Source organism: Thunnus maccoyii, chromosome 5, assembly GCF_910596095.1.
Source record: "Thunnus maccoyii chromosome 5, fThuMac1.1, whole genome shotgun sequence".
Classification (NCBI taxonomy): domain Eukaryota; kingdom Metazoa; phylum Chordata; class Actinopteri; order Scombriformes; family Scombridae; genus Thunnus; species Thunnus maccoyii.
This window is the reverse complement of record NC_056537.1, coordinates 13,821,603-13,838,926: the sequence shown is the minus strand read 5'-3', so window position 1 is coordinate 13,838,926 and position 17,324 is coordinate 13,821,603. Positions and strand designations below refer to the sequence as shown.

Below are 17,324 nucleotides of genomic sequence, written 5' to 3'. Positions count from 1 at the left end.
TGCGTGCATGCATATGTGGATGTATTTGTGTCTGTAAGTGAAGGTGTGCAAGTGTGTGTGTTTATACCTGCTTTTTGTGAGAGCAAACATGTATTTATATGCACATGCTGAGCATTTCGGTGCTTTTTCTTTTCTTCGCTGTATTTTCTGCATCCAAATGTATGGTAAAAAAAAGGTCCAGGGTTACCGGGAGAGCAGAAAAAGGGGGAGGCAGGAGCTGGGCTGACTGTGATAGAGATTTCAAAGTGGTGTGTGCGATGTTGGCCAGTTTTTTTTAATTTATTTTATTTTTTCTATCCTGCAGGAGAGAGCAGCAGGCGTAGGCTGTTTCTCCCATGTGTGGTCTCTCTTGAGCAGAGCAATGTTATTTTCTGCCATGCAGAGAGGTTGGTTACTTGCCAGATAGAATGAGAGGGGAGGGAGAAATAAAGATAGAATAAAGACAGAGAAAGCTTTGACTCAAAGACTGCTCAGTTTGACACATTTCTGTGAACACTAGTGGGTTTGCATCATTTCAACACAGAGGCAAGCTGACTTTGAAATTTGTCTTTGTTGTGTTGTGATATAAAACATCTCATATTCTATACCTCCAGATGCACCTTGCATGTGTGTGGGCATCTGTGGGTTTGGTGTGCAAACTGAGGAAAAGTGATTTTACAAAGTCTTCTCCACCAAGTGCTTGCCATTCGGGCTGCACTCTGAGGTCTATTCATTTTTAAAGTTCCCTTGCACAGAGTGTTAGAAACAGTGGAAGTGCTCTCTCTGACTCTGTGAGATGAGGAAGCTTAGTGGTTCTACTGGTTTCTCCCTGTAGGGCCCTGACTGGATCTGGCCCTCCACCCTCTAAAAGCCTCAGAGAAGAACAGGAGTGCTCCACTGCCTGGCCTTTTCTTTTTTTTTTTTACATTATATACAAGTTATCGGTGAGCAGCTCACCCAGATCCAATCTGACCCATATTTTGGCAGCGAAAATAGTTGGTGACCTTCTCTGTGTTTCGCCCTCCTTATGAGAGCCAGGCTGTTGCCGTGATTAGTTCACTGCCTCCCAGCACTCCTCTGTCAGACCAGGCTCAGCTCCAGCCTCCTCCATAAACACATTTAAATACACACACATACTGTACGTATTCACACGCATGCAAATGCAGCACAGGCGTCATGCCTTGCCTTCCCCAGGCTTTCCACTGGCTCCTCACCTGTCGCCCCAGGTCTCTAACTCTCATTCTCAACATGTGTGTCAGGACAGAGCCTGCGAGACAACGGCCTCACCAGTTTATTTATTTGCTGCATTGACGGGTGGAGAGCAGGGACGTGGGTGCAAGAAATTAGCACAAGTCAAATCAGATTAATTAATCCCCAGCTCAAACTATTAGCCGAGGAGTCGTGTTGAATTAAAAATCAAATTAGCCCTGGCGCCTGCCGGTAAAGCTGTGGTGTGTGCCTGCCAAGCTACAATGACACACACCCACAGAAGGCAGCCGCTCACGGGCTTCACTGATGGATGGATGGATGGATGGATGGATGGATGGATGGATGGATGGATGGACGGATGGATGGTGGGATGGATAGATGGATGATGGATGGATGGAGAGATGGAAGAAGGAATTGTTGCTCAAGGACTAGAGGGGTGGGGGAAGGGGAGTTTAGTGACTTTGCCACCCAGTGTGGTAAGCTTCTCCTGGGGCGTAGAGCTTGCTGTCCTCAACTGGGTGCTGTTCCACAGGCCTCACTCCACCAGCACTCTGCATACTTGGCTAAGTCACTCCAATTACGGCTTTCAGCAACACTTCACCCTGATGACTTACATAACACACACACACATCTTGAGCCTGGGACTGAACCCAGTTTTAAACAGACCCCTGTGTCCCAGCTGAACTCTGTTAAAAACATAAAGAGAAGGGAGAGGGAAATTCTGTTTTTATACAACTATTATATAACATTGTGCTTACCAAATTAATTACTGAAATATGTAAATGTGGCAACATTGCTGAAAACAGTCCAACCTGACAAAAAGCATGAGAAGTCAGATGATTATTTTGACACAGGTTAGATAAACTTAATTGTTAGAAAAAACAAAGGCGAAGGTAAAGTTATTAACCAGTGAATTTTCTGGTTCAACTTTGACCAACCATATATTGTATTTATGTGTGCACACAGTTATTCCTTTTAGGAGTTTAGGATCTCACTTTTTATTTTACTCTTAAAATAGATTGGTTTAGATAATATGACTAATCTGTTGGCTTCTTTACTAAATGTCTGATCGCCTGACTGAGTTTTGTATCTGATTTCAGTAATTCCTTTGCCATTACTGAGAAACAATTGAAATAAAACCCAAGTTGTAATAAACTGGAATTTTCTTTTAACTGTTACTGTGTATTTAGCGTGGGCTTGCATGCACATATTTGAATATACTACTATAATGTGTGTGTGTGAGTATGTGATTGTGCCTTTGAGATGAATTGCAGGGCTGTGCAGAGATGTAGAAGTCCCATCCATCATACAGGGTGGGGCTCCAAAACACACAACACTTGTTTGATTCAGAACAACATTCATTTCAATTATGACACATTAGTTCAGGGGGGTATATTATGCTCCAGTAGTGTTCGTGTACTCCATTTATCATTCATGCTTGTATGACTTGTAGCTCTTGATCATTGAAAAGAAGCAGTACGCAGCCGCGAGCAATAAACCAAATCTTTATTTCCTTTATACTTTTAGTTTTCAGTTATTGGTCTTGATGGGTGCAACATCTATGTGAAATTTTACAGAAGAAAGCAATTATTAAATGAGTAAAAGTCATGTTTTAAATGTATTGTTCATGTATGATGTTCTCTACAGTACTTTCTCTCTTTCAGCTGGTTAGAGCCATTCTGGCAGCTCCTACAATAAGCCCTAGCTTTGGTATTTATGTGTGTGTTGTGTGTGGGTGTGGGTGTGTGGCCTTGCCTTCAGGAGTTTATGGATGATGGATGACGGATGCTGTGAGATACAATGGAAGCCTAAATGAAAGAGCAATTGTTCTGTGAATGTAAGCATATGGGTAAAACTGGTCAGGTGCTTAGAGCCAGGGTATGAATACGCACATTTTATTTATACACAAATGGCTTCTTTCACAGAGCATTTAGTTGAACACACTGTGCACACATGGAAAAACATAATAATATAAACATGTGCACAGTAAGTCTCTCATAAACACTCTCGTACATGCTCACCTACACACATATCCAGCTCAGCAGACCTCCAGGTGTCCTTTACTGCCTGCTAAACTCTCTTTCATTCATGTGGCAAATCCCCCCCCCCCCTCTCACATTTTCCCACAGAGTCTCTTACCCCCTTTTCCCCTGGCCACTGGCATCTTTCACCACCCATATTAACACACAGCTTCCTCCTGGCAACACTGTGCCGGACCCCTGCCATCACCGCAATGCTGCCAACCCGTTTCTATGGCAGTGTGATTGGCAGATGTTAAGATAGATGCCCGTTTCAGCCAATGGCAGACCAGAGTCAGGTTGTCATGCTCCATGAGGCCCTGCAGCGGTCCAGCTGCCCAGCTGAGGATGGTGTTGGGAAGAAGGGGTGAATGCAATGCAACAGGCGCACACAAACGCACACAAACATAGCATGGGATCATTCAGAAGCACAAAGCGTATGGGGTCCCTACTCAGGCTGTCAGTACTGTTGTGATGTATCATTTATGTCGCTATTGTGTGGCCTTCTCTTGAAACATGTTGACAGAAGCATTATTCTGGTTTTTGACAGATTCCCATACATTCACAGGCTTTTAATAACACATGTTAATGCTCCAATAGGTTTATGACAGTTTTTAAGAATTACCACATGAAATATGAGTCTTTAATGGGCCTGCTCTCCAAATTATCTGAGATGGTATACATTGAATTTCTAAGTCTGAGTGAGAAGTGGGAGAATGATTGTTGGTTATATGGCTATTATCTGTCTGTGTATGCACACACACACCACACACACACACACACACACACACATCACAAACACACACAAAGCAGGCCTGGAGGACAAAAGATGTGCATCATAAACATTAATCTGTGCTTTTTAAATTAGACCCACTTCTCCGTTTTTAATCAAAATGTATATAGTGAATGGTGATACATATAAATTCCCAAGACAAAAATCAAATAACCTAATTTCCTTACAGCACATTACGCTACTGCATGGGGCTTTCATCAATGCTCTGAGCAAATTGCTATGCATACACATGCATTTTATTATTCTGTTTGTGGTTGCTTTTGTATGTGTATGTGCATGTGTACGGGGTCAGGAAAGTGTGCATGTGCTTACAGTTGTGTGTGTGTGTGTGCTCTGTATTAATGTGTACATAAATTAATTAACAGTGAAGGGAAAGCTGGACCAGTTCACCATATTTACTGTATGGTAGGTAGAAAGGAGGCAACAAGCACTCCTCTCGCCTTGAGGAACTGAACAGCAGTGTGTGCGTTTCTGACTCCCTTCCCTGCAAAAGAGTAGAAGGAACAACTGTAGCAGGAAAAAGTGTCTCGAACACATTTATTGGGAATGGATACAGTTAAATCAAATAAAGACAAATCACTCAAGCTAATAGTTTCCTGTCGGTCCCCAAGCCAGACATTGCTGAAGGACAGTTGTGCAATAAGTGCAAAATGCAGTAGCTTTTTGTTACTGACCAGATGTCAAATGGTGTGTATAAACTCTGAATGATTCTGGTAAATGTGCACATCAATTTGAATGGTGCCTCTCATATCCTCACAACTCTGCCACAAAGCCTAACTATCATTTCTAATGCCAGTGAGACCGGCTCCTGCTGGTCCTACAGTGTGAAGTCGCTGCCAGGCTGAGCCTCCGATTGCCCATCTGCTCCATCGGGGAGAATTCTCACTCCATCTATTTGCAAAGTGAGATATAAAGACAGATAAAAATGCTGTATCCAAAAAGAGAGACGTTAAAGAGGAGACAGACAGATGTAAATTGAAGTGTTTACATATTTAAAAAAGCAGGACCAGATGTAAGAAAAACAAAACAAAAATGTGGGGAAGTCTTTGTTACTGAAGACATGGTCAGACTGAATGTGAATAAAAAAGAGGCGGTCAACTTCCCATTTCCTATTTGTGGGGCGCTTTAAAAGTGGACTACAATTACCAGCAGAGATTGATATCGGGGTGACATGTGACCCTTAAAATCCTGACACACCCATTTCCTATGTTTCTGTGTATCTGAGTAACTTTGTGTGTGGACATGTCCAAGAGTGTGCGTATAGGCTTTTGTGTGTGCGTGGATATGTGTGTGTGTGTGTGTGTGTGTGTGTGTGTGTGTGTGTGTAGGTTCATATTAATGAAACATGTTCTGCCCAGTCATACCGTGGGAGTTAGCAGGTCATCTTCCCTTGCCATTAATCATTGCTGACAGCTCATAAGTGCCCAATCTGCATGTGAAAGAACTGCGTGTGTTTGTGTGCATGCATCTATTTGCATGTGTGCATTTGACTGTGGATTTGTGGTTGCAACAGTCCCCCGAGATCCCCCCATGGTGGCTTATTGAATCAGAAGCGGCCTCTGGTGATACTTATCAAACATGCAGCATGAATGCATCACCAGTGGCATTTGTACTGCAGCTACAACTGGTGCCATTGTCAGCTCATTAGGAGACTCCTGCATGCGGCTGATTGTGTGATAATGAGTCCAGATGTGTAGAACAAGAATTTGCGTTTGAAGGATAAAATGCGCTCACTAAAAACTAAGTGTCAGACATAAAAGTCTAAACCCCGAAAATGTCAGTATAGACAAGTTCTTCCTCTTATTGATTCAACCAATAATTGGCTTTTAATAAACACAGTTGCTACTAATATGAAGATCTGAAGATTTTTTAGGGATCACAAGTGACACAATTTTAAGAACAGGAGATAAACTAAGCACAAAATATTGGCAAACACTAGCTGAAGAACTCAGAGGTCAAGTGAGCAAAGAGTAAATGAATGAACAGTTTTTGCAGTTGGTGACACAGAAAGGACTTTGTTATATATTTGCATTTTACAATGACGAAACAGGCTGTGTCTCTTTCACTGCTCATCTCCCTGGACAGAGCCAGGAATGTCAGAGCTTTCATTTCTTTCTAGGTTCACTACAGCTTGTTGCTTAACTGGAACATTTGGGATTTGGATCTCATTGAATAATAGTGATTTTTTTCTCTCTCTCTCCACACCCGGACATGAAAGGGACTAGTTTCGTTATTTGCATTTTTACGCCTGAGTGTATTTTTCAAGTGGGAATAGAAATTCTGTGAGCGGCGTTGAGTCCCAGTGCTGCTGTGTCCTGGAGTGCCTCAGTCTGCCTTTTCATCTTCACCCTAGCCTAACTGCTCTCTGCTTTTCTGTAGCTGTACCCTCAGTTCCTCCCTCTCTCTACCTGTCTCTCTCTGTGTTGCCTCCTCTCCCTGTTACTGTATTTTCCTAATTCTCACAATGTTATGCTCAATATTGTTTCAAACATTGAATTCTATGTTTGTTTCCGCTTCGTCCAATATTTGCTCATTTTTCTATTTGAGCGAGAGTTACAGTAGCCGGTGGTAATTTAGTTAGGGTTGTATTACAGAAGTTTGTCATCACTGTAAATGAAAAACCACTCTGTCTCACACTAAAGTTACTGTTGGTGCCCTACCCAACTTTTTCTTTTTCTCAGTGATGAGGGGGGGGGGGGGGGGGTTGAGCAAAACTAACTCAGGAGAGACTCAGCAGCCAGACATTTCTCCTTTCTTTGTTTAGGAGTGGCTGAGATTGACACTAAAATGAGAATATGGCCTTCCCTGGCCAGTGAGCCTGGTCAGGTAAGGGTAACCTGTTGCTGCTAAACCCCTTCACTTTTCCAGCAGTTGGGTAAATAAAAGACAAGACTTTTCTTGGTTTTGAGAAGCTGCAGCACTTATTAACTGTACTGTACATTTACTGCCAGATTGACAACTTTTCCTCTGCTCCGCTCGCATTCACTGTCACTTTTCTGCCGCTCGCTCTCTCACACTCGCTATGCACACACATTTCGCACTGCCCTATTCCTTAAAGGAGCTAGGCTAACAAGAGTTTCCCAGGCAACAACACAGAGTTTGACTCAGGTTTCGGAACAGTGCTTCGCAGAGGCTTCCAAAAGCTGCTGATTTCCAAATGAATGGATATTTGGTTGTATTTTTGGCATTAAAAAAAAAGATTTTATTGGCCTGGCGTTGGTTCTCGTTGGCCTGGCAGCCCGCCAGGCTACTACAATTATTAGGGAAACACTAGAATGACATCACTGTAAATGTGAATATTCCTTTGAAGGAGTATTTTGAATGGGTGATTCATTGTTTCTGTTCTATTTGGCCACAACATTTTACTGTCTCCTTCTGTTATCGCTACTGCTTAGTCTGGTGCTCCATCACACTCCATCAATGTTTCTCACTTCCTGTTCGTAGCATTCCAGATAATGTTTCCATTACCATGAGAACTAAGCTTGAATTATGCAGATCTGCAGGGATTCTCAAATTGCACCATGACAATGTGGTGGGAAAGACTTTCAGTAGCACTTCTCCTTCTCTTCTTCTGCCACAAAATGGGACAATTAGTGCCAAAACTGTTGTCTTGCCTGCCTTGGATGCAGTAGTAATTGCGTGACACATAACAGCAATGAAATTGTTCTGGAAATGGCACTCTTTTGTGTCAGAAGGGGTTAAAAAGAGATAAAGATGCATGGGTATGTCAATGGATGCTTCCCTGAGAGCAGCACGGAAACAATTTCTGTTGTTCTGTATGTCGGCGGTAAAGATAGGGTGCTGAGGAGATCTTTGCACAGGCAAACAACAACATTGCAATAACCCCAGACAATAATGTGTGTTTATGTGTATTTTTCTGTGTGAGTGTGTATGCATTTGCTTAGGAGTAAATCGTGGCCATTACGTGGAGAGGTTGTAGCCGAGGTGATTGGAGAACAGCAGTACTATTAGTGGGTGATTACATCTCAGTCTGTTATTACACACCAGCAGCTCCTTAGCATGGTAAAAGGCTGCCATGCTGGACACCTCATAACTCCAACACACAAGGCCCACATGCTGCATGCACTCACACATAATGACACAATATGTTGTCATGTGAAAACATTGTAAATCATGTAGCTTTGATGATTATTCAATTTGAACTTCAGTTAAAGACTTAGATGTTTCTCTACAGGAAGAGAAAATGGAGAGAAAATGTACAACTATTGGGTTAAAGAAACCTCACAGGATAAACAAATACATGCATGGTACTCAAACTAAAAACAAGCCTGTTTTTCTTAATTTTTCATCTGACAGCAATGATAACTAGGTTTGTTTGTGCTGTGGTACACACATACACATCAACAAAAATGTCATGCAATGATACAAACTGGCACACACACACACGCATACACAAAGCTGGCCGAGTCAGAAACATTTATGGTGCTGTCAACATTGTGTATATTTATGGATGCAATCTGTGAGGTTAAAATTATTACAGGCAGCAATGGGAGGAATTATTTCTCTTTAAATAATTAGTTTTGAACCACACAAACACACACACACAGTCTTTGCATAATGATTTGCACATTGATTCAGGGGATATTAAAGCTCCGATGTTATTAATCATTGCTGATTATGTTCTCAGTGAGTTGAGTTATGATTTAGGGTAAGATGGGAGAGGAGAGGAGAGGAGAGGAGAGGAGAGGAGAGGAGAGGATTGTGTTTGCTGGCAATACAGAGCAGAGGCCAGCTACCAGAGCACCAAGCTCAGAGCACATCTTCATACAAGGATGGGACATCACATACATTTTTAAACTGGCTGAATGTGTTTGCTCTGTGTGCACTGGACCACGCTATGTTGACTCAGTGTTGTAGAATTATGACAAACGCCCAGGATTATCTTCTGTCTGGGAGATGCACACTTGTCTTTGCAAATCTTTACTGTAGTTATGTTTGCATTAGCGACACGGCTCTTCACCCACACCACAAAGCCATTTACTTACAGTAAATTATTAAACTGTTCTGAATGTCTGTGCAGTGATTGATGAATCTGGCAGCATCCTGCCCTTGCCCTCTGTGATATGAACAAAAGATTGTGTGACATGATGTCATTCCATCGGTGCAATCATAGCCGGACACAGACGCTCATTAATAAGAGCATTGTTATGTCGTGTCAGCTCACAGGGAGGGAGAAAAGAAGGAGAAAGAATGAACAATGAAAAGCCAGTGAGCGGATGGCAGGAAGTAATGAAAGGAAAAAAAGAAAACCGTAGAGTGCCAATGGATGGAAAAAGTAATAGTAGAACAGCAGTAGATCAACATACAGATCAGTATACTGTATGTATGTGCAACATGTCAAAGATTGGTAGATGTTGATTACTCTCCCCTGCTCTCACTATCCATGATCTCTTATATCACACAGGTCATTTTGGCTCTCTATTATTATATCTGGTTAAATTAATTGTCCTTATGCATTACTTGCTGACTCATTCTGACTTGTTTGTGAGAAGCGTTACTTTATAATGTCTTGCTTATTGCCCTTTTAGTTCACTTTGTCATGCTAATTTGAAATGCAGACACAAGTTGCAAACCATCTTGTACAGCATGCCATTTTTTATATTAATGTGTTTTGCCTGCTGTTTTTCATTTTAGTCATATAAAAATCAACCCGAGCTTACTCGCTTGAGATACTGTTGGTAATCCATTACGGAGAACATTAATTTTTGTGTGTTTTTTTTATTTTTGTAAAAGTGACAGTGGTAATGTAGAGTGCGGTGAGAAAAAAAACAGTGTTTTAATGCAAGAAGCCATAAATTAAATATAATCCTTTGAACCACATCTATGTTTCAGTGATTGTTTGTCTTTGGGTGTGGTTTTCTGACAATGTAGTTTATGAATGCACACTATTGGCAGACTATAAATATCACTATGCTATAAATGGGCTTACCACACAATGATAATGTAACTTTTAGAAAGGTAAAAGCATGACATCACTTTACTGTGATAAATTACTCTTAACATACTGTACATCAACCAAGTTATATGTCTTTCTGAGTTGATTTTAATGCTGTAAAATAAATGGACACATTTCATCTGTAAAACTACAGTAGACTTTAGTAAAATGTTTGGTGACATAAAAACGACACCAGATAACTTTCTCTTTGTTTTTTTGTCTCTCTCAATGATCCTTTTTAGTCTCTCACTTCTCTTCTCCTCTCTCCTCCAGGTGTGATGCCAGAGCGTCAGTTTGGTGGAACCCAGTTTGTTTGCAGTGTGGTTGCCTCTCATGTGAGCCACCAGCCCTCCACCAGTTTCAGCTTTGTCTGGATCGCCCCACCGCCTGGCACTGGCTGCGTCAACTTCCTGTAAGTCAGGTGTTCGTATGTATGTCCTGTGAATAAAAGAAAGTGGCTAAGAGAGAATAAGACAGATATCGCAGATGAACAGCCTTGTGGTCCAGACCAGGACTTTTACAGCTGCCACACGTCTAAACCAGACATGGACATCGTAAACTGTGACAATAATATCCGTTAATGTTGTGTGGCCCCATATTGACCCAGTAATCCTGAGAGAGGCTTATCAGCTGACATCATGGGTAGTGTTTTCCCTGTTGGAGCCACAGAAAGGATGTTAATAAGGCCATCCTGTCAGAGAAAGCATGCAGGATGACTGGAAAGAGGTTAAACTAGGGGCAGAGATAGCATGTGTGTGTGTGTGGTTATTTCCTCATTACCTTGCTTGACACGACCTGTACAGTGGCAGGTGTGAAAGTGTGTGTATGTGTGTTTATCCTGCGGAGAATTAACGGAAATATCCCCATCCTCTCATTCAGTAGGTTTGATCCTCTTCTCATTGGAAAATGTGCAGATGGTTGACCAGACACACACACACACACACATACACACACACACTTCTTGTGAAAGAGAAGCTCTTCCTCTCTGACATTACATGTATAATGTTACATGTTATCCACTCTCTCTATAGTACAAATATGGTGTTAGCAGGATTTATTGTGATTATTCAGCCCAATCATCAGAATAAAACTTTGGCATTACACGTTTCTGCAAACCACAGATATGCTGAATCTCTACGTTTCAATGTTGATCGCATTTTGAGCTTTTCACATGTGATTTAATGCCACATTAAATGGCCATTATCCATTAAATAATTATTTTTTATGGTGTGATAATGCTGTAGTTAAGGTCTGGTTAGGTTCAGGCAAAAAACCCACTTAGTCTGGGTAAGGAAAAGATCATGGTTTGGGTTAAAATACCTGGTTTTGTCGCCTGAAAAACAGCTGCAAATGTCCTGACGTCTTGGTTTACCTGGTTAAATACCCGGTTTTGTCGGTTGAAACAGGAAGCGAGCAGTGGTCTCTGCTGCTTTGATGCTTTTGCAGCTTTTTGCCATGTAACTGACTTTCTAGCCAACCACCCAACCCACCTCCTCCTAACATGAAAGTAAGCTCATACACAGAAGATGTCATCTGTCATCTGTCATCTACATCACTTACCCTATGATACGTATTGTAGAAATATCAATATGATGCATATTAAATGTACTGAAACGTAGAGATTTAACATATCTATGGTTTGCAGAAACATACAATGCCAACATTTTATTCTGGCGACTGGGCTGGATTGTTTTCTATTGCAACACACTCCAACAGTACTTATACAGAACAGTAAGTACAGTAGTTGCTCAGGGATACTTGACGGGTGATTTTCAGAGTTTTCCTGAAGCTTACATGTTGCTTGGTTGGTCCACGTAGTCTCAGTCTCTCCTTTTTCCTATTTTCATTCCTCTTTTCTCCGTCCTATGTTACTTTTCATCATTTTCTCCATCTCTCCCTGTTGGTAACACCCTCTAACTCTATTTCCCTTTAGTTCTCTTGGCTGGTGATTTACAGCCTTATGCTGATAATCAGTCAAAATGCAATTAGCAGCTGTTGCTGGAGACGCGTAGTGGAAAGGGGAGGATTCCAATAACTCTGCCCAATGCAAAGTCACAGCAGCACAGCACTAAGTTACTAAGATCTTTAAGAAATTCACTCCCAAATATGGCAATATTTATAAATCTGACCAGGGTAATTCTCACACTCCTACATCAAGAACAACCCAGTGTGTCTCTAATTAAATTAAAAAAATGAAACCATTATCATGTAATGGCATTATCATCATATTTGTTTAAATCTTGGATAGTCAAATCAAACTGTAAACAAATCCCTGCAGTTTTTTTCTTTTTTTTTATTTGCAGTCATCCTCTTTAAAGATGTGAAAGACATTGCAAATTTCACATTAGTGTTCCACAAAAACCACAACTAAATTAAACATTTTGGCAGTACTCGCAAAAATCCCTCAATGAATTCCTGGAGGGACACGATAGACTATCAGACTTTTATGGACAGACTGACAGAAGAGGATTCAGCTTGGGAATTTGCTGAAGTGGAGCTGCCATTTAGACAATATCCACGGAGCCAAACAGATTTACCGGCTTTTTTGTCTGCCAGCAAACACATTTACTGTTGAGCGTGTGTCAGCTTACGAGGATTGTGTGTTTCCTCAGTATTTCTGTGTATGTCTATGTATGTGCTGTGTGTTTGCATGAATGTAAACCACAGAGCAGCAGTGTGCCAGTGCTGATGACAGCGGGGCTGGCAAGGGGCCACGACTGTATGACAATAGGGGCCCCTGCGGCTGACCTTATCAAAGTCAGCCAGTCACACTCCAGCTGGCTGGAGACTGCTACTCACACAAACACACAGACACTTACTGCACCCTGTTCCAGTTCACAGCTCCCATCTTCACCAGTATATCCTCATCTCCAGAGCTGCCTGCCCGGCGTTCAGTGACGTGACTCAAATTCAACAGGCGAGGCCCTTGTGACCAAAGCCAGGGCCACCTTGGGTGCCATGTCATATTTTCCAGCACTGAATTGCCAGTATTGTTACTCTTGAGGTCAAGATTTCAGAAAATGAGGCGCCCCGGTGGCTGAAGGATTAAAGAACACACCACATACTCACAGCGGGACGTTCAATTCTGGCAGGAAACCTTTGTTTCATGTCAAATCTCTCTTTCTCTCCCTTTGTTTCCTGCCTGCCTGTATACTGTCAACTGTCCAATAAAAGCAAAAAAAATCATCTTGGGGAAATTTCATCAAATTGTGGCTGTCTTTGTCTGTCAAGTTATGTTTCTGTGTTCATTTATATGAATGGACTTTTCCCAAGAAAAGCATATAACAGATGCTCCCATCATTTTACAAGTTAAACACGGAAATAAAAATATGGTGTTATGACATTAGACTTAATAATGTAATGTCTTGCCCTTGCCTGTAGTACTACTACCCTGATTGATACTAGGGCCATTTTCTTCACGTCGTGTCCATGAGTGTTTAAATTACAGCCACAGACATCCTATGTCCTTCACAGGGCTGGAGCTGGTCTGCCACTACATTAATATGGGGCCAGTGAGCAGTTTTATGGGCAATATTGTGGGAGTGTTCCTGGTAACAGATCACTAGCAGGAGTGTGATAGAGTGCAGTGACGTGGGCATCCAGAAGAACTCATTTTCTGGGTGGCTGTAAATTGCCACTTAAAGAGAAGGGGAGGCCTTGGAGGAGAGGAATAGAGGAGAAGAGAGGAAGCAGAGGATGTGGAGGAAAACACACCCATATGCAGAGATCCATGAGAACACACACTGATCACACCATTTAAATTTAAAGTAGTCAATTAACAGAAATCAAGAAAGCAATCATTTTTTGACAACTAATTGATCCTTCCAGTCATTTATCAAACTAAAATGCAGAACATGTGCTGGTTCAAGACCCTTAAATATGACGATTTGTTGCTTTTCTGTTTCATATCTCTGGAAATAGAATATGTTTGGATTTCAGACTTGGTCATTAGACTTAACAATTCGTCGATTGAGAAATAATTAGTAATCTCAGAAATGATACCTGCAACTATCACGGTGCAGCTTGACTATAGGCCAAAACCAAACCCTTTCTTATACCTAGACGTGAACCAAGTCATGCTTTCATGACTGCACAAAACACAGTTGTGCCCCACTTTTTATTCTTCTTGCTCAGACATGACAGTCCACACCACTACATAATGTACCGGATGCTTTGCTGCACTTAACAGAGGTGAGAATGGTTAATAGCTTTCTCTGGTGAATGCAAAGAGGTACTGTTGTGTCTCTTCCTTTCTTTTCCTTTATTCTGCTTCACTTACAGCCTCGAGGCAATCAGTATGTTTGTGTGTGTGTGCGTGTGTGTGTGCATGGGGGTCTATATGGAATAACGGCTACCTTCAAAGACACATATTTTAACAACCATAGCACTGTGTGTAACTCCTTTTGTATGGATGCTGCTGTAAACGGGTGTATCTGTGTGTTACATGCAAATATGCAGCACTGTGTGAACGTATCCTGGTGTGTTGGTATGTGTGTGTGTGTGTGTGTGTGTATGTGGCGTGTTTTTTAGCTGCAGTGTTTTATACTGTCTCCCGTGGGAGTCAGACAACTGGAGATTGCTTTAATTACTGCATGTGTGCCCCCCTCCCAAAGTATTCCCCTGAGGAGATGCATGTCTGCGGATCTAATGGCACACTGTTTCTCTGTGTCATGGCATGCTGCGTATGTGTGTGTGTCTTTATACAGTCATATATATATATATACAGGACACAATTTCTCATTCAAATGAATGGGAAGGTGTGTCTAAACTTTTGAATGCTACTCCATGTGCATTTGTTTGCAAACACTTGTATATCTGTTCTTTTGGTACATCTGTGCTACCTGTGGTTCTTCTATGGAGTCCCAGACTGATTGAAGCCACTTGTAGAAGCAATTAGGAGGAGAACTAGAAATGAGGGTGAGGAAGGGGAAGGTGGGCGCTCAAACACTCTTTTGTCTTGTTAGCTGTCATTGAAAAGGAATGGTTCTATGACGTTCAATCCGTCTCAAAAACCAAGCACATAAAACCAGGCGTGTGCACATTATACGAGCACACAGCACAGTATCAGAAAAGCATCCTCGCGAGAGAGCATTTCTGCTCTGCCTGCACAGACGTAGTCCTGCGAGCATGGGGCTGTGACAAGCATTAGCCCGACCCTCCCTATATGTTTACAACTGCTCAACGCTTGCTCGCTCATCAAGTTGACTTTTGAGACTTTGGAGGTGGGGATGGAATAGACAGTCCGCTCCCTTGATTGGTCATATTTGAATACTGACCATGACCTTTGGCGGTTTGATTTGATCACTGACACAGTCGAATACAGGCAGTTGCCTGAGAGAAAAAAGGGAAACATAAATAATTTTTAGCAGCTGATTTTTTACCACTTAAACTTATGAAAAAGTGTCAGACATCATAGCAGAAGCCTGTGTAAACCCACTTTCAGATTTGTCAAACCTTTATTTTGCCTATGAAAACAGAAAAAAGGCCAATTTCACTGATATTTTTCCATCCAGCCACATTAGACCATGGGTGTATTCCAGAAAGCAGGGTTAGTGAAAACTCTGAGTTTGTTAACACTGAGATGATGAGATGAGGGGAAACTCTGGATTTTCCGTTCCAGGAAGAGAGCTAACTTAAACTCTGGGTCAGATACCATGGTAACTGACTCCTTGAAGCTAAGCTGCTCACTGGCAGGTTTTCTTCAATAAACCCTGAGTTTCTGTCCATCTCCTCCTGCAGAGCCAGACACGCTGTTTCATTTCCTTATTGATTCACTCCATATCAAAGTGTGTATCAAACTGCATTAATTATCAGAATCAAAATCCTGGTGGGATATTAGTTTGTTATTCAAAGACTATCTAAAGTTACCGCTTTTATGTGCTATCAGTCATTTCTTTGAACAGCGGTTTTTACCCTCACATTCAAATATTACACAGCGTGAATTCACCACAGTTCAGAATAAAACCTCTTGCATGTCCTTATTTTTGTGAGCGGAAGTTCTTTTTTTTATAGTACTGAGACACTGTGCACACAAGACAGCTGTTAGTTTGTTAGAGCAGCTCCTGCACTGAAATGTTTATTGCACATAATATGTAATCTCAGTTTAAATTTTAAAAATTGGTATGAAATTTTATATACTGTAGGATCAATGAATAATTATCTCTGTCTCTCATGACGTGATTGGTCGCACTGATGGAACATCATTTTTATAATATCGGAGATTATATGTTAATATTTCTGAGTGAGCAGGATCAAGCAGCATCACTGAATTGCCTTTTCAAGTGTAAATCACCAAAAACACATTATTACCAGATCAGATTGTGAGTTTACAATCATGTCTCTGTCTTTGATATATATATTTTTTATCTTTAACTATATTTTTCATCTTCAGTTGCTGCCTCCTGTGTTTTGTCCCTGTCGGATTAAAGCTGAACAAATACATTTAAAATGTAATGTAGGCTACAGCCTGATACACAGTCAGATTCTACCACTTTACTGTCCAACAAGGAAATGTAAGTCTGGTAAATGATGAATTAATGGACAGCACTGAGTAAAACTTAATTGTGTTAATTTTGTTTCCTCACTCTGACTCAGGCTCTTATTTTTTAAGATAAATTTGCACCGTCCACATACACATGAATTAATATCTCTACGCCCACTGGAGTAAAATGGAGGCTCTGCCTTTTATTTACCTGTTGCTATGGTGAACTGTAGTATCAGAGCTCCATTGATGATGGCTTTTTTCATTCACCATGCACATGCTTAACTCAGAGTGAAAATACTCAGAGTTGATTGAACTGACTCTGATCAGCTGCTCTGGAACCAAAAACTTATGAGTTTCCTCATCTCAGGGTTCACCAACTCAGAGTTCAGGGTTAGAGTCAGAGTTTGTTGCTTTCTGGAATGGACCCCTGGTCTAGATCAAAAACAGCTCTACTTAGACTTGTCAAATCTGGAATAGATTAACAAGGAGACTGCAGAGAGTCATTAAAACACAGTTTCAGATTTGTGAAAACTGAAAAAGGGTGATTTTTCAAAAAAAAAAAGTTCTCACAAACCTGAAAGTGGGTTTAAACAGTGTTATAGAGTTTTCTACAATGTCTAACACTTTTTCATTAGTGTAAGTGGTTAAAAAAAAAAACTGCCAAAAAATCAGCCGCTAAATATCATTATTTATGTTTCCCTTTGTTCTCTGAGGCAACTGCCTGTCTTCGACTGTTTCAAACCTAACAGCCAATCAAAGGTCATGGTCAGTATTCAAAGTTTGACCAATCAAAGGAGCAGACTGTCTATTCCATCCCCTCCTCCAAGTCTCAGTAGTCAAGTTGACGAGCAAGTGTTGAGCAGTTGCAAGCTCGTAGGGAGGGTC

At 41.3% G+C, this 17,324-nt stretch overlaps 1 protein-coding gene across 1 annotated transcript in view; it reads left to right on the top strand.

Annotated features, from left to right (window-relative positions):
* The window catches only part of reln (reelin), a 107,211-nt gene that overhangs the window by 34,661 nt on the left and 55,226 nt on the right, over nucleotides 1-17,324 (top strand). Inside the window, exon 3 of the mRNA XM_042412964.1 lies at nucleotides 10,229-10,367. Coding sequence (XP_042268898.1) covers nucleotides 10,229-10,367 — 139 coding nt within the window. The remainder of the gene's footprint in view (nucleotides 1-10,228; nucleotides 10,368-17,324) is intronic.